This window comes from Miscanthus floridulus, chromosome 3, assembly GCF_019320115.1.
Source record: "Miscanthus floridulus cultivar M001 chromosome 3, ASM1932011v1, whole genome shotgun sequence".
Taxonomy (NCBI): Eukaryota; Viridiplantae; Streptophyta; class Magnoliopsida; order Poales; family Poaceae; genus Miscanthus; species Miscanthus floridulus.
In genome coordinates, this window is record NC_089582.1 from 14,004,379 (window position 1) to 14,025,289 (window position 20,911).

The 20,911-nt window shown below is 42.7% G+C and overlaps 2 protein-coding genes and 1 long non-coding RNA gene across 8 annotated transcripts; 1 reads left to right on the top strand and 2 right to left on the bottom strand.

Annotated features, from left to right (window-relative positions):
- The first annotated feature begins 236 nt into the window (after positions 1–236).
- Positions 237–3,113, top strand: LOC136545043 (uncharacterized). Of its 2 annotated transcripts, none has more exons than XM_066537091.1 (2): positions 237–438; positions 619–3,113. In XM_066537091.1, exons 1-2 carry the CDS (start codon positions 414–416, stop codon positions 2,910–2,912), a joined length of 2,319 nt encoding a protein of 772 aa, XP_066393188.1. In that variant the 5' UTR covers positions 237–413; the 3' UTR covers positions 2,913–3,113. The 2 variants fall into 2 exon arrangements, with proteins under 2 accessions (XP_066393188.1, XP_066393187.1); XM_066537090.1 differs by having other exon boundaries at positions 388–438; positions 616–3,113.
- Positions 3,114–9,961: 6,848 nt separating this feature from the next.
- LOC136545045 (uncharacterized) lies at positions 9,962–13,913 on the bottom strand. Its single transcript, XR_010780898.1, has 5 exons — positions 12,241–13,913; positions 11,146–11,225; positions 10,844–10,893; positions 10,442–10,760; positions 9,962–10,374 (listed from the first exon to the last, which is right to left on the bottom strand). It is a non-coding gene; the product is annotated as an uncharacterized lncRNA (long non-coding RNA).
- Positions 13,914–14,221: 308 nt separating this feature from the next.
- Positions 14,222–17,474, bottom strand: LOC136545046 (peptide chain release factor PrfB3, chloroplastic-like). Of its 5 annotated transcripts, none has more exons than XR_010780899.1 (5): positions 17,332–17,469; positions 17,171–17,219; positions 16,175–16,392; positions 15,747–15,911; positions 14,222–15,348 (listed from the first exon to the last, which is right to left on the bottom strand). XR_010780899.1 is itself a non-coding variant. In XM_066537096.1 (5 exons), the coding sequence occupies exons 1-3, from the start codon at positions 17,241–17,243 to the stop codon at positions 15,870–15,872; spliced, it is 333 nt and encodes a 110-aa protein (XP_066393193.1). In that variant the 5' UTR covers positions 17,244–17,474; the 3' UTR covers positions 14,222–15,031; positions 15,217–15,348; positions 15,747–15,869. The 5 variants fall into 5 exon arrangements, 4 of the variants coding, with proteins under 4 accessions (XP_066393193.1, XP_066393192.1, XP_066393191.1 ...); XM_066537096.1 differs by having other exon boundaries at positions 14,222–15,031; positions 15,217–15,348; positions 17,171–17,474; XM_066537095.1 differs by having other exon boundaries at positions 14,222–15,031; positions 15,115–15,348; positions 17,171–17,474.
- Positions 17,475–20,911: the final 3,437 nt, after the last annotated feature.

The window sequence follows — 20,911 nt, forward strand, 5'->3', positions numbered from 1 at the left end:
AGAGGCTGGAACGTTGTTCTATTATCTAAAAACAAGAGACTGTGAAATGGGCACCACCGGCGACCACACTGATGAGCTAGGTTGAACCTTGAAGCTTGCTCAATATAGGTTTTGCTATATATCTAGTATGTTGCAAGTCATTAGGAATTTTTTAGATACATAGCCAAGATATAGTGTACATTTATGTGCATGGCAAAAAGCTACATATCTATAAATAAAAGCCAGAATAGCTTACAAATTTGGAACCGAGGGATTAAAAAATATGTGGCATGCGTTAGGACGAAGGGGCAGCCCAAGTTCGATTGGCACAAGCTAAGCCTCAGTATAAATACTAGAGAGCAGCAGGGCACATCCTTCACTCTCTCTGGGTTACTTTAGGCTTCTAGCCGGACTACACTATTGGAGATTCTTCCATGTCTCTACCAGTTTCTCATGCTGGTAAGTGGTAACTAGTTAACATGCTGGTTCATATTTGCAATGTGATCTTTGTTTATATATATGAATGCGCATGAAGTGCTGAAATGATGTCTGAAAACACTGCAAATTAAATCATGTTTGCTCTATGGATTTGCTTACATTCACACTGACAGTGCCTGTACATTTGTGAAATCAAAGCAGACCTGTGCTCAGATGCTGTCGTCGAGTTTGTCGGCGGGGTGACTATGCAGCTGTGGCGGTCCAATGCACTCATGGTTGCCAATGCCATCCTTGTGGCAATCATGGTGGCAGCTAGTGCGTTGGGCCGGCGTTATCGCTATGCAGCCGTGACCCGGTTCCTGTTCCAGGGAGCCTCCACGCTGTACCTCCCCATCGTCTCCTACGTTGCCTCTTCCATTGGCAAGGAATCCTGCAGCATGTCAGGAGGGCTTGACGTCTTCTGCCACGGCAGGTCATACGTGGCCTTGCTCCTGATCTGGACAGTTCTTGTCCAGATTGTGGGAACCAACACAAGTGCAGTAGTCGCCGCTGATGACTACCATTGTGGGCAGAACCTGAGCCCTTTGATCCAGCTTCTTTTCCGTACGGTATGGACATCATACCTGGTGTTCTACTACGCAGGCCGAGGTTTCGTCACCGAAACTAGCCCATACTACACGAGGTTGTCAAGCATATTGTTCTACAAGATGCTATCACAATATCTTGTGGTTCTCTGTCTTCTTAGTCTTGCAAAGATAATGCTCATGTGGTATGCGTTTCAGAAGGCAAGGAAATCTTTTGCTCTTGGGCGCAACTCTCACCTTATCGCCGGATACATGGAGAAATTACAAGGTGATGATGAGAGCCCATTAGAAGCAGGATTATCACCGGCGCCCGCGGTGGCGTTGTGTGGTCATCCGAATCAGATGATACCCCCATTTATAGTGATGGGGGAGGACAAGCAGCAGATCGAGGAAACACCCCATGGGTACAGCATCAAGCAAATAAACGCTAGCTTGGTGACCGTCGACATGGTATGGCGAATGTCGGCGACTGGCGATGCTCTCTTGGCCTCCCAGCCATGGCTCAAGGACTTATGCCTTTCATTCGCATTGTCCAAGCTGCTTACGCGCCGGTTCGCCAAGGCTCATATCGCTGAGTCTGGCTCTGCCAAGGCATTTAGTTTTGTCTTGGATGTGCTGCTTAACAATGGCAGCGCTGACAGGGTATTCAGAGTGATGGCAGATGAGATCTCCTTCATCCTTGATTTTTACTATTCATCATTGCCAACTTCAAACTTTGGGCGACTTCTGCCAATTCTCAATTTCATCGTCTCCCTCTCAGTTATAGGCTGGTGCATAACTGGGGGCGCTATCATATCAGAGCATTACAGTGTTCACAGCCACCGTAACCAGATATACTGCAGGCCAGAACCTATGTCGTCGTGCATGTTTCCACCCCAGTACTTAAATGATGGCTACCGAATAGCATTCGGCAGCATACATTTTAACACTCTACCCACATTATCACTTTTCGCAGCCGTCATAGTCGCAGAGGCATGGCAGATTGTGTCATACTTGTGCTCCAACTGGGTCAAGGTAACCATGCTTTGCCACTATATGACCCATGCGTCCTGGCAGGAATCCCCTCGTGTGCAGAGATGGCTTGGTGTTCTTATGAAACTGAGAATCAGGTTCAGAAGGAGCTGGAGCGATCACATCGGACAGAGGTCGCTACTACCACCAAGTATAGGGCGGCAGTATGCATGCCGGACGATGATGTGCCGACTCTTCTTTTGCTTCTCTGACCAAAAGATGCAGTATGTCAAAGTGCCAATAGAGGTGAAGGCTGCCATCGTCGACGCGCTTAGAAGGAGCAATGGTACCCTGACCAAAGGGACGGCAGCGCTCGACAAGCACAGCAGTATTATTGGCAACAGCCTCCGATGGGCATGTGAAGGGCAAGGCACATCCGATGTTATCCTCGCCTGGCACATCGCCACTGGCATGGTTGAGACCTCTACCTGCAGCAGCATTCGCTCATCGGCCGCCAATGCCAACAGGGCCGTCGCTATGCATCTGTCCCGGTACTGCGCCTACTTGGTGGCTGAGGCTCCTCAGCTGCTGCCAGATAACAAGGAATGGTCAGGGAAACTTTACAAGACGGTGAGCAAAGACATCAAGCATGCACATGTTGTAGGCGATGCCATAACCATGGCTGCTCGTCTCGGTGACAGATGCGAGCACGAGGTGGTGAAGATGGGCCTGAGGTTGGGAAAGCAGCTCATGGAGTTGGTTCAAGATGATGAGGACGCAAGCTGGGCTCTCTTGGCCAGCTTCTGGTCTGAGATCGTGCTCTACGTGGCTCCCTCTGATGACCTCAAGGCGCACAAGGAGGCCATCGCCCACGGTACCGAGCTCCTGACGCTGATCTGGGCATTGCTCGCGCATGCTGGGATCACTACCAGGCCAAGCTCTACCGGTAATGCTGCTTAATTGCATTAGGTACCTGCAGCATTAGCCTGCAGTTATTGTAAGTTTTATGTAGTGTCTCGGGTGAGCACAACTTGTTTGTTTTAATTTCGTTCTTTGTATTTTTCACGTCATGTGGCATTCGGGTGTCGTCCCTCGTGAAACCCTCAACTGTGGCATCTCCTATGTATCGTTTGCTTTATGTCGAACAAATCACTACATGGAATAATTCTACATAATGATCTGAACGACCTCTTGTGTACACGAACTTTTAACAAGTGTTATTATTATTAATGTATTTCTAGGACATAAGCAAGGCAATGTACTGTATTTGTTTTCAAGTTCCAGATTAATGCTCATTTGGATTTGAAACTATCGGTGTTCAAGTCAGTAGAATAAACCAAAGATATTAGGCCAGTTTGCGTCATACATACATTTGCTAGAGTGTTTTAGTCCCGGTACTAGCGATCCGAGACTAAAGTGTTGTTCTTTAGTCCCGGTTTGCCACAACCGGGACTAAAGATCATCCCAGCTTTAAAAAAAATAATGCCTCTCACCGCTGCGCCCCCTGAGATTCGAACCCAAGACCTCATGCACTGCCTCGCGCGGAGCTTACCACCCCACCTACACAACACATCTAACAATGGATGGGATGCTTTTCTTTTGAACTAACCCATCGGAGGACCTTTAGTCCCGGTTGGTGTTATCAACCGGGACTAAAGGGTCCTTTAGTCCGGGTTGGTGTTACCAACCGGGACTAAAGGGTCTACCTTTAGTCCAGGTTGGTATTACCAACCAGGACTAAAGGTTGGAGGACTTTTTAGTCCCGGTTGGTGGCTTCAACCGGGAATAAAAGAACATTTAGTCCCGGTTGGTATTACTAACCGGGACTAAAGGTCCTTTAGTCCCGGGGGCAAAAAATGTCGAGGCTAATGCTAAATTGAGACATCGTTCTAAAGTCTGTTCTCTAGTAGTGTATAACCAGCCCAAATCCAAACCATAGTAACGAAAAAGAACACAAATGTTGTCACATCATCATTGCATTAACATGCAGTACAACTCATAATACACCGTACCAATCATAGAAACATACATTGAGTTTCATTTATTAGCAAGTCCACTGCTGTCACATAGTTTGAGGACAATCAATTCACGATCAAGCTAACTAGTATGTATCAATTCACAATCAAGCTAACAAGCATTTTGTCCTATATATATTTTCTAAGGCAAATGGGTAGCACTTCCCCTATCTCGGCATCAACATCTCTTGTCTTTGGTCAGAATCTCTTCTAGAGAGATGATCTGTAAAAATGGTGAAACACGCTTGCAGACAACCGCTAGGCCTCTGCCTCCACGCACCGCACTGCTGCCTCCTCAAGCCTTCTATATCCAGATTGTTCTACAAAATAAGACCACAAATCAATAAGCATTTCAGTTAAATCAACCATAAGTTCATTCATAGTAAAGTGGAACCAAGACAGATGTTGATTGTAGGACATCACCTAAACAACTTAATTATAGTTCATCATAATAGGCATGTACACTTTTCATAAGTCAAATGGGCAAATGACAAGCATATTGAGAGCTCATGCCTTTTTTCATAAACTACGGTCCAATATCATGCATTAAAGATATTTTCTAGCATTATACTTTACACATGAATTTAAATCTATCATACACCAGTAAGTTGAAAGCAGCAGCAGGTATCATCAGACAAAATGTTAGAAAAGATGTACATCTAGGAACTGATGCAATTTAGATGAAGAAATGCTGAAGACAGTTTTTGAAACTACTATACTCACATTTGCTTGCGTCCAATATAGATGGCCTTGCAGATCTATTGGGTCTTCCTTTTCTGCTTAAGCCAAGGTTAAAGATTCACGTGCACAAGTGTTGTGGCCAATAGCAAACCGTGTAACTGTTTCAGTAGGGACCCTTGAATGTTCAGAGTAATTTGAGAGCATCTCATGAGTCAACACAATCCAAGAAAGATGTTTTGATCAGCAAACCAAGAGATACAGTGAAACTAAGATGGTTACAGGTATTAAACCAATTGATGTCTAACTAATACATACGAGATTGGTTTTTTTATGAAGTTTTGGTTAACTGCTAAATATACCTGTACCTTTTAAGAAGACAGGTAAATTATCCCAAATTCCATGCGGGCCAATTATCCCATTTGCGTTTCCATCTGAATATAAGCTCTAAATACAAGCTAATATAATATCCAGACCTCAATTGATAACGAAGGGAAATCCAAGCTCTAAATACAATCATCATACACACCTGCTCCATCTAAGGACCAAGGTAGCATCTCCATCCTCCAGTACCCTAAACAAGAATACAAGATACATAATTTTTAGAAAACAGACACACAAAGAAACGAAAGTGCATGAACCTGGACGTGGCAGGTCCGGTCTCCCTCGGATGAGCGGCTGTGGATCTGGCCTCCCTTGCACGAGCGGGGGGCTCTAATGGCCGCTCGATGCCGGGACTTGGTGACGGATGGCGACGGCGACGGACGAGACTGATTGGGGATGGAGGCCGCGGCAGGGACGGCAACCGCATCAGGGAGGGAGAGGAGTAGGCGGACTGGATCTGTGCGCAACGGGGATGGCGTCCGGACGACGGCGCTGCGGGGACAGTTGCCACGGCTGGAACGACGGCCGCGGAGGAGAGGACAGCGGACACAACAGAGACGGCGCCTCGGTGAGCTCGCGTTGGCGGTGGAGATGAGGAGAGGAGCGGCGCTCGGTGCTAGAGTCCGTGAGAGATGCTGTTAGGTGGCCGGGTGGGAGAGGATAAGATTGGGAGCAGGGAGAGGAGGGACCAGGAGCCGAGGGAGTACATCGGCCGGGGCAAAATATCAACATCCGGTCCTCATTTTCATTTTTTATTTTCTTTTTTTATAATCTTTTATCTTTTATCTTTTTAAATGGTAAGCTGTGATATTCAATATATGTGATATGAATATACGACACTTTTTAAATGGTAAACCATGAATATCAATGTACAACACTTATGTAAGGTTCATTTTAAATCATAAAATTATATTTTGGCTCACATATTTCACTCTAGCCTATATCTTGGAGTTAGACAGAAAAAAAAAACATTTGTTTGCCAGGGAATACTCTGGATCTTGCATCGTTTACAAGGGAATATGATCTGTGACGTCCAACCGTGACGACAACTAAATCAGTCGTTACAGATGTATAACCTCAAGAATGAACCGTCACAGATAATAGAATTCTATGATGCTTTCTTAGAACGTCACTAGTAAACTGTCATGTAAAGCCTTAATTCTTGTAGTGGTTTAATGGCGTTGTTACCAAAATTGTCATGTTAGCTTTAATGTTGGAAAACGGGTTTCATCCAGACAAAACTCTCTTTATCTCTCTCTTCATAATTATTTATCACCATGTTGCCATTTCCCCTCTGATTCAGTACCACACAAAAGACCATCACTGCAGGATTGAGGGATTTCCAAGATTCAAACTCAAGACCTCAAGGTTCATGTTTCTGCGAGCGCACCTGCCAACTGAGCTATGTGACACATGACTATATAGCTAACGCTATTGTTTTAGCTATACATTTTTGAATCTTAGATTATATATTTAACACTCAAAACAATCTTAAATGAAAAAGGTTGTTAACTGCAAAGTTATAGATCTAATCAAGTACTACAACTTTGATGTTGACTTTGTCTCCATTCGACATGGTTAATCATGTCAAATCTGATCCGAGAACTTATATTGAATATTTGGACTTGGAAACCATCTCAAATTAAAAAATTGTCAACTACAAAGTTTTAGATCTCTTTGTACTCTACAATTTTGATATAAAGTTTATTTTCATCTTATCTCAAATGAAAAGTTATGATTTTTTTGGTGCAAAACAACTATCACCGCTAGTTCAAGCCACGAAGCGATAGTGATAGGCATCACTGCTGGTTCATGGTTTGAACAGGTAGTGATAGTACTGTGCCTATCATTGCCAGTTGTGCTATCACTATGTTGAAGAAAATCGACTTCTTGAAAGGAATGACAACAGCACGTTCCTCCTTCTCCAGCTTTCTCTTCCTTGTCGTGTTCTCCTTTTTTTTTCTTCTTTCCGAACCCATGGCACTGCAGCCTCCGCCTTTGCCAAGCGGCCTTTTGCTCGTGGTACCGCGGCCTCCGCCTTCGCCAAGCGACCTCCGCCCGCCTTCGTGGGGCGACCTTCGTTTGCCTTCGCCGGGCGACCTTCGCTCGCCTTCGCCTTCATGCGGCCATCAATGCGGAGGCCTTCTTATAACTTTCCTGCACATCATACGAAAAACCGGTTCGCTTGTTAGTCTCTGCTGTCTCCAGACTCTATGGCCTCCGCGGCTCGTGGTCATTCCCCAACAATATCCAATTCGTTTCAGACTGGCCAGTTTGTGCAACAATAAGTCACCATGGTAAGGGCGGCGTCTGCGTTGCATCAGTAACATTGTTCTTTAGTGTGGGGTTAGCAAGGCAGTTTTTATCTATTTTCTTTCCCTTATCAGAAAGTAAACCAGCTCTCTAAGAGGCTGCATGTACAGGTTCCTCATGGCAGAAATGGTGGGTTCAGCAATTATTCAGGAGGCCGTGAGCAGAATCTCTTCTATCCTGTTAGGAAAGCGTGAGGACAAGGACTCTGAAACGTGCATCATCGAGAGGCTCAAGATGACGCTCTCTGAACTGGAGTTTGCTCTTCAGATATCTGCTAATCTGCCAATCACAGATGTCTCACTGCTTCGTCACAGGAAGGTGTTCAAACATGCCTACATAGAGGCCACGCATCTCCTAGACAAACACAAGCCACGGTCAGAGCAAGAAGGCCAAGAGACTGAACATATCAGTCATTGTCGAAGTCTGTACTTCTCATCTCTCATTCGTCTGAACAAGGACAAATCGTCATGTTTGAGTTGCTCCGATGTTCAAAGATTTGAATGGCTTGCAGATTGTGCCAGGAAATTTGTACGAGATGTGGAGTCAAGCTGTCAACTACGCCACTACACCTTTTGCATCCCTCTCGTCAGGCAACTACTTGAAGGGAAGACCCTTGGGTATGGAAGGGTGCAAGGAAACCAAGTCTGCCATTGCTGTGTGTGCCCAATATGTAGCGAAGGGTGTGGCATAGAGTTGGAGCTACAATATCAGTTTGATGATCACAAGATGCCAGGGAAGGGTTTTCATCTAGCATTTATGCCGCGACTATCAGAAAGCATAGACGTAGTAGGGATTGCTATAAAATGTTTGCAGTCATTGGCATCTCATTTCAAGCTTGACACTGACTTTGTAATGGGAGAACTACTACCAAATTTAAAAGACATCTCCAATTATCCATATATTCCTCCGGTGGTTGGCATTCGACCACAGCATATACGACACGGTGATATTTTGCGCCCAGATAATCATATATGCTGCAAAACAAATGGACAAGGACTTGTGCTACCAACATTATTTCATCAGAGTTATCACACATACTTCCAGAGCCTGTTATATATGCCAGTTTTCGAAGCAATATTTCAGCGCTAGAGTACAACTTTTGTGGATCAACTCATGAAGTGAACCGAAATGCCTTGAGAGGCTTACTAACTTTGGAGCTAGCAGCTGTCATCGTGCCTCATCTCGTGCAGGAAAACCAACAACAGAGTAATGCATATGCGGTGATTGGATTCAAAGAACAGCGTAGAGATGGTAGCATACAACAGATGACTGAAATGGTATAAGAACAGAGGCGATAGGCCGTTTCACCCGTCAGCCAGAACTGACTGACTATGGAATGCTCTGGATCTCTGCACATGGTTCTGCATACAATGGTAAGGATGAAAACGGAACGGAAATATCCCGAACCGAACCGCATCGTTTTCTATATTTAATCCGATCGAATCCGCATTTTCTTGTCCGACTTTACCGTTTTCGCTTTCGCATTTGAGATGTTCCGTATTTCAAATGTAAAAGTAGAAAACGGTTTACCCATTTTTCGACCGTTTTCTACTTTTCTACTTTTAATTTGAAATATTCCGAATTCAAAATTCAGTTTAAACCGAATTTGGCCAACTGCACAGGTCATACAGCCCAATTACAGGCTGCTCACCACGCAGTTGTATTCTTTCTACTGGTGGCTAGCTGCCCTCTCTTATAGACGGCGCCCAGCCTCATCTCTTTTATTATATATTTGGTCGTGCACTTGTTTAATGCTATGCACTTGAACTAGATCATGCACTTGTTAGTTGTGAACTTGTTATGTATTTGGTCGTGCACTTGTTTAATGCTATGCACTGTGGGTCGGTATTTCGTATTGAATTTTCGCATACCGACCGTGTTCGACATAATTCCGCTCGAATTGGTTCGTTTCCGAAATTCTAGATATTCCGTAAGTTCGTGTTCGTTTTCGTGTCCGGCTTGTCCGCTTTCGCTTTCGCTTTCGCTTTCGTATTTCAAATGTAAAAGTAGAAAACGGTTGAGGAGTTTTTCGACCGAGTTCGACCGTTTTCATCCTTATACAATGGTGTGCGGAATCTTAGCACTGAAATAACAAGTGCACCCAAAACCGACAACTCTAGGTCCAAGACACGGTGAGTTGCAAAGAGAAGGCGTAGAAATTTGATGTACGATGTTTATATACTGTGTCCAATTGCCCTACATAAGGTGTTTCAGGGCTCTTTTTTTTTTTTTTTTTGGCAACATTATGGCTAGCATTAATATTGTGGTGTGCTGTGTTTGGATAAAAGATATATCTTATTTGTATTCTGTATTTCGTGCTCAATTGAAGATGCAAAAATTCTGCTACTATTTTAAGGATGTGAACCTTTGAGATATAAGCTGTTCTCTTTTCTTGGCAACAAGCTGATTACCCACACAACTTGTGTGAGATCTGAACATTGAACTTTTATTAAAGTGCAATTCAACAATATTTCTCAATGTGAACAAAGGAAACTTTTGCCATTCACAGCAGTAAGTTTTCCAAGGTTTCTCAAAATACCAGTTTATGAAACACTGCAATAGCATAATACAAGGGTTTACTGCACATCATAAAAGAACACTGACAAGTGGTTAGCAAAGGACAACTTCAAGATGGTAGCAATCCATTACACGAGAAGACATATACGCTAGTTCCGAGTTGCTAAATGGTAACTCTGTGTTAAACAACAGCAATCCATGGTATTGCAAATATCTGTCAAATCATAAGCTCTGAATTTGCAGTTTTCAGCCTGCACTGCCAATACATGCGACCTATGGTATCCCTTTTCCCATGAATTTAGAGGAGCCAACTGTATTTTTCTTAAAAAAATATTGAACAATTTAATAGGACTTTCCCTTGATCAGGAGGTAAATCAGCTCTTCATGGCGGAAATGGTGGGCTTTACCTCTTACTCAGGAGGCCCTGAGCACAACCTCTTTTCTGGTGTTTGGGTTTGCTCTTGAAATGTCCATGCAGAAAGGTATTTAAAGATGCCTACATTGAGTCCGCAAATCTGCTCAAGAAACAGTCAGAACAGGAAAGCCAAAAAATTGAACGGATTAGTTATGGTAGAAGTTTACCTTTCTGATTTCCCATGAGTCAGACACAGGGAGTTGCCTTGAATGATTTGCAGATCGTATCAGCAAGTCTGTAGACGTCAAGACTACTGTTCACGCGCGCACTACAACTTCTGCAACCTTCTTGTCAGGTAACTATATGAAGGCAAGACATCTCCAACAATTCATATGCTGCTTCATTCGTTGGAATTCAACTACAGTATAAATTGTACAGTTTTTTCACCAAGATTCCGTATGTCCTAAAAACATCATCTTGTCAGAGCTATCACACATACTACCAGAGCCAGTCTTGTATGCTTATTTCCAGCAGATCAAAAACAAGCTATAACAAGCAGAAGCGTTTTAGTGTTATAATAGCAAAGAAATGGAACACAATCATTGTCATGATGACAAAACTGAAATTACCAACTCCCGCTGTGTTTTTTTCTCGAGCAACCCCTGCTGTGCTAATCAAGCTGTTTCACAAATTCAAATTGTTGATTAGTCAATTGGCTGGTATAAGAAACAAATTCACAATCAGGTCATGAGCTAGGTTTTGCAGAGTTCATGCTGTGTAGCATATGCTAATCTATGCAACCTCTACATATGGTGCTTCTTTTTATGAAACATTGACGAGCTAATTCCAGAACATGCTGAAACAGTCAGTCAGATAACTTTTACCCTTTCAGATGCATTCTCATGTTGTGCAAACAGATGGAGCAACATACCTCAAATGAACCTTAAATCAATAGACGATGCCCCTGATGACCATTCAGTTCCAAGTTCATGGTTATGTACAGAGACTGTACTGCAATTTGAACATGCATATTCAGTTCCAAGTGCATTTCAGAAAAAGCAGTCAGATTAGTTTCACTTTTCAAGTCAATAGAACCACAAAATACATTCAGTTCCAAGTGCACTCTTAAACCACCAATTTAACTAACTCTAAACCTCAAACATAGTCTCCATAATCATGGTCATAAACAAGTGATGGAAAACATAAGGTCCATAGCTGGCCACTGAGGCTTACAATACATGAAATTAAATTACCAAACATAATACTAACAAACATTACAAAGCATTAGCTCTGCAAGATGCTAACTGTACTACATTAAGCTCGGTGGATTTATAAATTGGACAGGTGCTACAATATTGCAGCTTGGCAGTGATTAATTTGTCTCTGCTGGCGATTGCAGTTTCCTGGTAGCACAATCTGATAAGCGCCAAGCACAAAATTATAAAATTGTAGCAGAACAAAAAAGTTGTTAAAGATAAAACGACAGAGAGTGCCGACTGTGTACTATCAACAAGCAGGGTAAATTAATGAACAAGCCATAATGCTACAAAATATTAATAATATAATTTCTTAGTGCAAATTCTGAAGGTAGTCAAGGTCTGGTTTTTATGTCGTGAGCTTCAGAACTGACTTAGTACAAGATACGAAAATAATAGATCAACAATGACTGGTTTGAGGGAAGAAAAACATCCAGCACGACACACCTTGGTAGTTTATCAAATTCTACTTAAAAAATCGATGCCAACCACAATCAGATGCAATATTCATAATAATGTCATATATTTGGTTTCTCTAAAGCCGACCAAGAGTGTCACCAATATTAAGTTTTATAGATAAATATTATTTGCTTTCTAATAAATATATACAAAATCAAAAGTAAGATAAGAAAATGCATAGAAGTGCAATGTTAAGTGTTACAGATAAATATTATTTGCATTCTAGTAAATATATACAAAATTAGAAGATAAGAAAACTCATACAAGCTCTACATTGCACGATAACATCTAGGCAATGGACTAGAATGTACCTGGAGTGTAGAAGCTCATGAATGGGAAGATGGTGAATTCGGTCACAAGCTCACTTATCCTCTTCTTGAGACCTGACCTGAGGTCCAATGCAAAGGTACCGGCCTCTGTGCTGAGAAAGATGACACCAATACCATCAGTAAAACCAACCGCAAGGGTTGTGCGCCACGGATTGTCAATGCGGATGACCTTGTATTTTACCCATCTAGTAAGTCCCTCGGGATCCACCTTTCTTGACCACAAGTAAAGGCTTGAACCCCTAACTCCGGCAAACCCCAGTGAACATTCCTCAGTTACAATGAGAACATCAAACCATCGGTATATGTAAGGCGCATCGATCATAGATAAGCAATTCTTGTCCAGATCAAATTTCACAATGCCATTACTCTTTGCAATGTTGAAGTAGAGTTCATCTCCAATAAGAATACCAGTTTTGGTGTTGGTGGCAAACAACGTCCCCATTCCTGTGTCCAGAGAGATTGGTGCCCCCCATGCCCCAGTCTTGGAAGAGTACACACACGCCCACGTCCTCATGACGCCACCGTAGGTTTGACCACTTAAATAGAGATAGCTAGAGCCCACGGAGACAACGAAGAAGGGGTCACAGTGGCAATCGTGGTGATTGCAGCTACCCACGGCGCACAGAACCGCAGAGGAGCTCTGATGAAAGATGGCGATTTGGTTCCGGGGCAGCCTCTGGCAGTCTCCTGTGATGGGGTCCCAGACAAGGAGTCTGTCTGCATTTCCGGTGCTCTGCAGAGGACCCGCCCATGGCGGCAGTCGAGCGTCCACATGTGGTTGTAATCGAACGGCGGCGGTTGGAACAAGGCGGGTACCGATGTGGTGGGGACGAAGCGAGGCATACGTTTGGGTGCGGTGGCATTGGAGAGGAAGATGCCGAGCATGGGAGGTACACGGTGGAACTCACGGTAGCGGCGGCCGAATGTTGGATCGTAGAGGATGCGGCGCTAGAGCTTGCAGACGACGGAGGCACGGACGAGGTGCGCGGGCTCGTCGGGCAGGACCAAGGTTTTCGGATTCAAAACTGCAAAAGATTCGGAGCCTAACGAATTGAACGAAATTCGGAAATTTCAGAAAATTCAGACTAGGATTCAACCAAGGTTTTCATTTTCGGAAATTAAAATTTATCGGAGGTCACAAATAAAGAGGATAAACAGGATATATCGGAAATATCAGACCAAATTCAAATAAAATTTAATTTGAATTTAAGTAAATTTAAATGAATTTTAACAAAATTTGTACGAAAATATAGATATTTCCTTATCGGCACCTACGGATAAAGAGGATATATCGGAAATATCAGGAGATTTCGGCCGATATTGGAAACACTACTGGACTCAGGTTCTTTGCCGAGTGCCTGAGGCACTCGACAAAGGCCAAATTGCACTCGGCAAAGCCTTTGCCGAGTGCGGCACTCGGCAAAGAACACACGGCAAAAAATTGATCGGCAAAGCCCTCTTTGCCGAGTGTCTTTTATCGGGCACTCGGCAAAGGCTTTGCCGAGAGCCCCGGGGGCACTCGGCAAAGAAAAGCGACCGTCACGGCGCCGGCCCCGTTGACGGTCTCTTTGCCGAGTGCCAACCCTGTAGGCACTCGGCAAAGATTTTTTATTTTTTTTAAAAAAAATTCTTTGCCGAGTGCCCTCTGGCTGGCACTCGGCAAAGTTTGAATTTTTTTAAAAAAAAAATTCTTTGCCGAGTGCCCTCTGGCCGGCCCTCGGCAAAGTTTGCATTTTTTTTAAAAAAAATTCTTTGCCGAGTGCCCTCTGGCTAGCACTCGGCAAAGTTTGAATTTTTTTTTAAAAAAAAAAAATTTTGCCGAGTGCCCTCTGTCTGGCACTCGGCAAAGTTTGAATTTTTTTAAAAAAAAAATCTTTGCCGAGTGCCAGACAGAGGGCACTCGGCAAAGATTTTTTATTTTTTTTAAAAAAAAATTCTTTGCCGAGTGCCCTCTATCCGGCCCTCGGCAAAGATGTTTTTTTTTCTAAAAATTCTTTGCCGAGTGCCCCCTGTCCGGCGCTCGGCAAAGTTTGAATTTTTAAAAAAAAAAAAAATCTTTGCCGAGTGCCCTCTGGCCGGCACTCGGCAAAGTTTGAATTTTTTTTAAAAAAAAAATCTTTGCCGAGTACCATGGTCATTGGCTAATATCTCAAGGTTTTTACTGGAACATACAAAGCACAGTGACATTGGCTACAAGTACCACACATAGTTTCTGGAGTCAAGAAACATGAATACATTCTATAGTAAATCTTCAAACCTGATGGTGATGTGCATCACTGTCGTAAGACATATGTTACAAAGGTCTAGAAGCAGTTCTCTAAAATATTCTATGAAATTCATGTGTTATATACATGAAAAAGAAATAAGAGATTATATGCTGATTTTGAAGATTGTTGATTCTCACTAATTACACAAAACAGATCTGCCAGCTAAATCTTCAGAAATGCAACCTAGTTGTAATTTTTGCTTTTCCAATCATATTGTCAAAGGTCACTTGCAGATTTGCCATGTTAACTGATCCAATTTTACACTACAGTATAAGAGCAGTTCGATATTCATTGCAGATTAACTGACCTCTGCTGATCCACTTACATGGAACCACAAATGCATGTATGTCAAAATGCCTACTCGTCAAAAGAGAAAACCAAGAAACAATCAAGCCCGCATGAACTCATACAGAAAAATTGGTAGAACAGACCAGTTGCTAGATGGCAGAAACCGCTGTGATCTCTTGATCTCTGGTAGGTAGCAGCGTGTCTGGTTGCTCAGGAATCTGCATGACCAAGGTGGAGGAGGGGAACGATTAAGAGTTGTAAGGCTAAGAACTTGAGAAGGCGATCAGAAGGGAACCGAAACTTAAGCATATGGGCATCTGGAGGCCGACGCTGTGGGCTTCAGCAGAAGCAAGGAGCGCCTGGTGCTAATCCGGCTAGAAGCCCCCAGCACCCCACCGCTCACCTCCAATCTGGCATGCCGTCGGCTGCAGGAGGTGAGGGAGAGGTCTCTATATCACCGTCATCCAAGTGAAGATCAACTGGTCTATCCAAGAACAGGGGAATTATGTCGACTCTAGCTGATAAGGCCTGCAAGCTTTGGTACATACCGGGTTAGCCAACCTGATACACATAGCAGCATATGGAAAAAGATCATTGATAGAATCAAAAGTAACGTATGAGGTTTAGCATTGAAATACTAAATCAGAAAGCATTACCTCACAATCTACTCTATCCAAAGTAGTTCTATTTGCGGTTGGTCTATGCATATTAGTCAACACTTTTGAGCTTAAACTCTGAACATGTGAGGCTCAAGCATTACTTTCTTTGACTTGAGCAATCTATTGGCTAATATATCTGTAGAGCAGCAGCAGCTTACTGCTGTATGACATTTACATGTACAGTTTGTCATGTATATTAATCTAAACTTGGCACTAAACAATTCCTGATGAATTTTGATAAAAATTAACAAATTACAACAGAAAGCATAATCACCTGATCAATGTCAGAATTTTCAAGGGAGGGGTATATCATTTGATGCATTCCTTTTTCTCCAGAAAGGGTGCCAAACATGTACTTGCTGCAGATTGGATATGGCCACTCGTTGAAAATATCTTCTCAATCAATCCAACCTTGTAACCTTGCTTCAGCCTCTTCAGCCTGCACAGTATATCTAATGGTCACCAGCCAGAAAACACAAGTGCCAATTCAAATTGTAGTTTCTGTGGACAAAATAAAGACAAAAAGAAAGTCAAAACTGTATATTTGCATATTTTAGTGAAAGGGATGTGACAGAGTACACATGGTTTAGCTTATCTTCTGAAGCCTGTTCACATGGATGAAGCATCACACTATAAAAAGCATATTTGTTCCTGGAAATCCTGAGAACAAAAACTGTTTGTTGAACTCATATTACTAAGCACCTTGAAGCGAAGATCTTTTAGATGGTCGACCACCCTGATAGCATCTGCCAGAGCAGAGAGCGTCTCATGTGACTTAGCTGGATTATCCCACAAGTTACGCTTCCGCAATACTTCTTCCTGTTTAATTCTCTGTGCTTCCTCCAACTCCAAAGCACTGGAAGCGGTTGTTTCAACCCGCACAACTGCATCTTCAATCCTCTTTTTCAAGGAGTACAGACCTTCAAACAACAAGCAAACAGTTTATTTAGGAATTTGAGCTTTTGGGTTTAAATACAAGGAACAGTACTTTGTTAAGCTTGGCTCAGTGCAGTGTTTCCCAACCACTGTACTTTGATGCAAAAAGACAATTTTGCGTTCTATATTCAGACTGCTATTTATTATGGAATCAGATGAAGATGAACAAATAAACTTTGTGCCACGAAATCAAACTTTTGGATTGTCTGTGAGTTAAGTGGCCAAGAGCTACTTTTGGTCAAGCAAGAACCCTGTCAGACAATCTCTTGACCAACCAAATTAGCCAGTGGTGGACCCAGCCGAAAAATTTAGGTAGGGCGGGCTGCCACTTATATGTACCAAATGTCACCGATATTTCAGTTTAGCCATGAATGTATACCATATTTATATTGCTATATCATATAACAATTCTAATTTAGTCAGTAATTCAACAATAGGTGTTAAACTTGTATTCGTAAAACCAATATTGACAAACTGAGGTGGAGTTTGATACACAGCAATGGTTTTTGGATTTGCAATTAGGACTAACAATAACTTCAAATGTGTATCAAGAATAGCATGTTCACGACTAAATTGGTATTCAGCAGAACATTCGGAACAAGAATTTGAAAGATTGCTGGACTAGCAATTGTGGGTTTTCAATCAAAATCATCAAGTATAAGGGAAAAGGTAGCTGCGATTTGCAGGTACACTGCTTCATGTCTGCACGATATCTGCTAAACAAGCCAAACAAAATTAAATACGCTCGAGTGGCGGACGTACCGAGTTTCTTATAGGAGGCAGCGCCATCACCGCCGCGCCCATCCGTCGGCTGCAGGAGCAGATCCACGGCCATCAGCAGTTGCTGCTTGGAGCGCAGCCCCACCGTGTGACCACCAGAATATAAGATGCGAAGACGACGAGGGCGGCACGTGGGCCTGTACCTGCAGCAAGAGAGCACTGCCGCGGGGGCTGGCAGCTTGCGCGAGGACGCCGGCGGACCTCCGTGGCCTATCCCTCGAGCGCGAGGACGGCGGGAGAGAGGGAGAGGAAGCGGAACTGCGGACCAGAGCGGCGGCAGCTGGGACCGTGAAAAGTGAATGGGTTAGGCTTACGGTGCGCTGGGCCGGCGGTGTTAAATCCACCCTTTGCGAGTGCCCCCATCTGCCACTCGCCAAAGGGTTTTTTAATGTTTTTTAACGATCCTCTTTATCGAGTGCCCCCTGACGTGCCACTCGGCAAAGAAGATTTTTTTTAAAAAAAAATTCTTTGCTGAGTGTTTCTGATCTGGCACTTGGTAAAGGGTTTTTAATTTTTTTTTAATTCTTTGCCGAGTGTCATCTGGCCTGACACTCGCCAAAAAGGTTTTTTTTTAAAAAAATTATAGAACTCCTTTGCCGAGTGTCTTCTCCTGACACTCGGCAAAGAGGCTCCTTTGCCGAGTGTCATTTTTTTACACTCGGCAAACCATATTTTTTTCATTTTTTGACCTCCAAACTTTCTCTGCAGTCCTCATACAATACATGGTACTCCATGTTCCAATGTGGCACATTTCTCGGACTTTTTCTATATTTCTTTAATTTATTTCATTTAATTGAATTTTATTGGATAATTTAAATTATAACCGCTAGTCATTCGAATAATGAAAAAAATGAATGAAAAAATGATATTCATGTTATTTGGTATAATGTGAGGCCGTATCTAGGAACAGACCACCAATTTCGAACATCTTTTTCAAGAAACATGACCATGAACTTGCGGTCGAGTTGTTTTTAAATTCTATAAAAAACAAACAAAGTCCAAAAATCATGAAACTTGTCAATATGTCATGATATCATATGTGGAGGCTGTGATAAAAATTTAAGAAGGTTTCACGTAAGTTGTCACGTACGATGCTTACCACCTCGTCGCCCTCTTCACAAAATCATGAAACTTCTTCGGAGTTTCTTCGGTTTGCAAGCATCATACGTGACAACCTACACCAAACCTTCTCAAATTTTTATCATAGCCTCCACATACGATATCACGACATCTCAACAAGTTTCATGATTTTCGGACTTCGTTTGCTTTTTATAGAATTTAAAAACACTTCGCACGCAAGTTCGCAGTCATGTTTTTTGAACAAGATGTCCGAAATTTTGGGTCCGTTCCTGGATACGGCCTCACACTACACTCAGTAACATGAATATCACTTTTTGAATCATTAAATTCTATTATTCGTACCACGTGCGGTTCAAATTTATATTTTTCAAAAAATTCAAGTAAACGAAATAAAGTAACTAAATATATCAAAAAGCCACAAAAAATTTCCAAATTCTAGCTAGGAGTTCCTAGTACTTTAAAAGGGCTGCACAAAAAATTTGGATGCAAAAAACAAAAACAAAAAAAAACTTTGCCGAGTGCCGAGGCATGGCACTCGGCAAAGGGGTCTTTGCCGAGTGCCAAGAATAAGGCACTCGGCAAAGAGGGTTCTGATTTTTTTTTAAAAAATTTCCTCTTTGCCGAGTGCCTTCACAGGGGCACTCGGCAAAGACATTTCGAAAAAAAATCAAATCTTTGCCGAGTGCCAGATCTAGGACACTCGGCAAAGTATTTTCAAAAAAAAATCTTTGCCGAGTGCCAGATCTGGGACTCTCGGCAAAGAATTTTTTTTTTAAAAAAAAACTTCTTTGCCGAGTGCCTAACAGCAGGCACTCGGCAAAGAAGGACGTGGGCGAACACCGTTACGCGGGGCAGTCTATGCCAAGTGCCGCGATTTTGCCGAGAGTCTGGCACTCGGCAAAAAGGTCCTTTGCCGAGTGCCCTTTTTTTGCCGAGTGCAATTATTTGCCGAGTGCGGCACTCGGTAAAGAAGGTCTTTGCCGAGGGCCCGATTTTTGACACTCGGCAAAGCATTTTGCACTCGGCAAAGATTTCGTTTCCAGTAGTGAAACCATGGATTCAACTGAGTGGACTGGTCAAAAATTTGTATTTGACAAAATGTATCCAAATTTAACAAAATTCAGTTGTAGCTCAGTGCATCTACAGTAGCAGCAGCGACGCTTACATGATTGCATCGAACTGCTCTTTTCCACCATCCCATGGTTGCATGACGACTTGATCGCCGGCAGCGCCGCCGCTGCGGCACAGTCGTCGCGCCGCTGCTGCCGCACAGTGGTTGGCTGGTTGCACACACTAGAAGTGGTGTCCGCATAGGCTTTCTTTACACGGAGGCACAAAATTGCAGGAGAATCCGATGGATCCAATTGGGATTTGAAAACACTAAGTCACATAGGGTTTGTAGGGACGGTTTTGACAGCCGCCCATATCAAACCGTCCCTACAAATCATGTATTTGTAGAGGTGATTTTTAGATCATCCCTACAAATCGATTTGTAAAGGCGGCTGGTGTTATCAGCCGCCCCTACAAATAGATTTGTAGAGGCGGGTGGTGTTATCAGCCGCCCCTACAAATCGATTTGTAGGGCGGTTGGTAACACCAGCCGCCTCTATAAATCTATTTGTAGGGGCGGCTGTAGTAGCAGCCGCCCCTACAGTATATTTTTCAACAACAAAGATTAAATTTATAATTCAAATTTGACTGGAACCCCCCCCCCCCCACCCCACACACACACACACACACACACACACACATATATATATATATATATATATATATATATATATATATATATATATATATAATTCAAATATGATCAGAACATATATAATTTCAAATCTGACCACAAGCACAAGAGCACAAGGTGTTGGTACTTAGGATTTCTACCTAAATGAACGTTACAAGTATGTATACAAACATATAAGCTAATGAGAATTGTCGATATGTATACGTCTTGAGAATCAATATGAAGTAACTGGGCTCATGCACACTGGACACATCTCATGCACACCTGCAAAAATATAAGTACTGCTATCACATATATATACTGTAATAGCAGTCAAATGAACAATATGCACAATATATATTTCACAGTTTAGCTAGGTCTTCTTGGCAGATGATGATCGCAATTGTATATAGAGCACTCTATATTCAAAGTGGTCCATTAATTTAGAAATATGAAGGACTGTGCAATCAATACTAGCTTCATCCAAAAATTATTTTAACGCATTAGGAAATGGTTTGTTCAATGGATTACCCTTGTGGATCTTATGTGCCTTAAGGATGAATCAAGTTGCTTCTCAAGCTGCTCAAGCTCTTTGATACCAAGCGACCCCAGATCTTCACCAAGCAAATTCATGTAATTGCCAATAAAGCCAAAATCAATTGTCTGCATCTTAGCTAAGCATTACACATTCACATTAAGAAACTTATTTTAACTTGCCTCTGAGTGCTCTTTAAATTATCCACCCTTGTTTTCAGTTTAAGGTACTCATTGTGACTGCTCTGGACTAACTGCAAAATAAGAGGTACTTCAGTACAAAAGATATCGAAAAAAACAAGTAAGCATTAAGTGCTTTTGGAGCAAATAGTGGCTGGGCACTAGGGATGAAAATGGAAGATCAGTTCACACACACTACTACTTGG

Excerpts from the sequence above, each read along its gene's own strand:
- LOC136545043 (XM_066537090.1), top strand. The coding sequence starts at position 414 with ATGTCTCTACCAGTTTCTCATGCTG. Across the intron at positions 439-615 it reads TCTACCAGTTTCTCATGCTG|CAGACCTGTGCTCAGATGCT; the intron begins GTAAGTGGTAAC and ends GTGAAATCAAAG.
- LOC136545046 (XM_066537094.1), bottom strand. The coding sequence starts at position 17,243 with ATGGCCGTGGATCTGCTCCTGCAGCCGACGGATGGGCGCGGCGGTGAT. Across the intron at positions 16,393-17,170 it reads TGCCTCCTATAAGAAACTCG|GTCTGTACTCCTTGAAAAAG; the intron begins GTACGTCCGCCA and ends TGTTGTTTGAAG. Across the intron at positions 15,912-16,174 it reads TAAAAGATCTTCGCTTCAAG|GCTGAAGAGGCTGAAGCAAG; the intron begins GTGCTTAGTAAT and ends TATACTGTGCAG.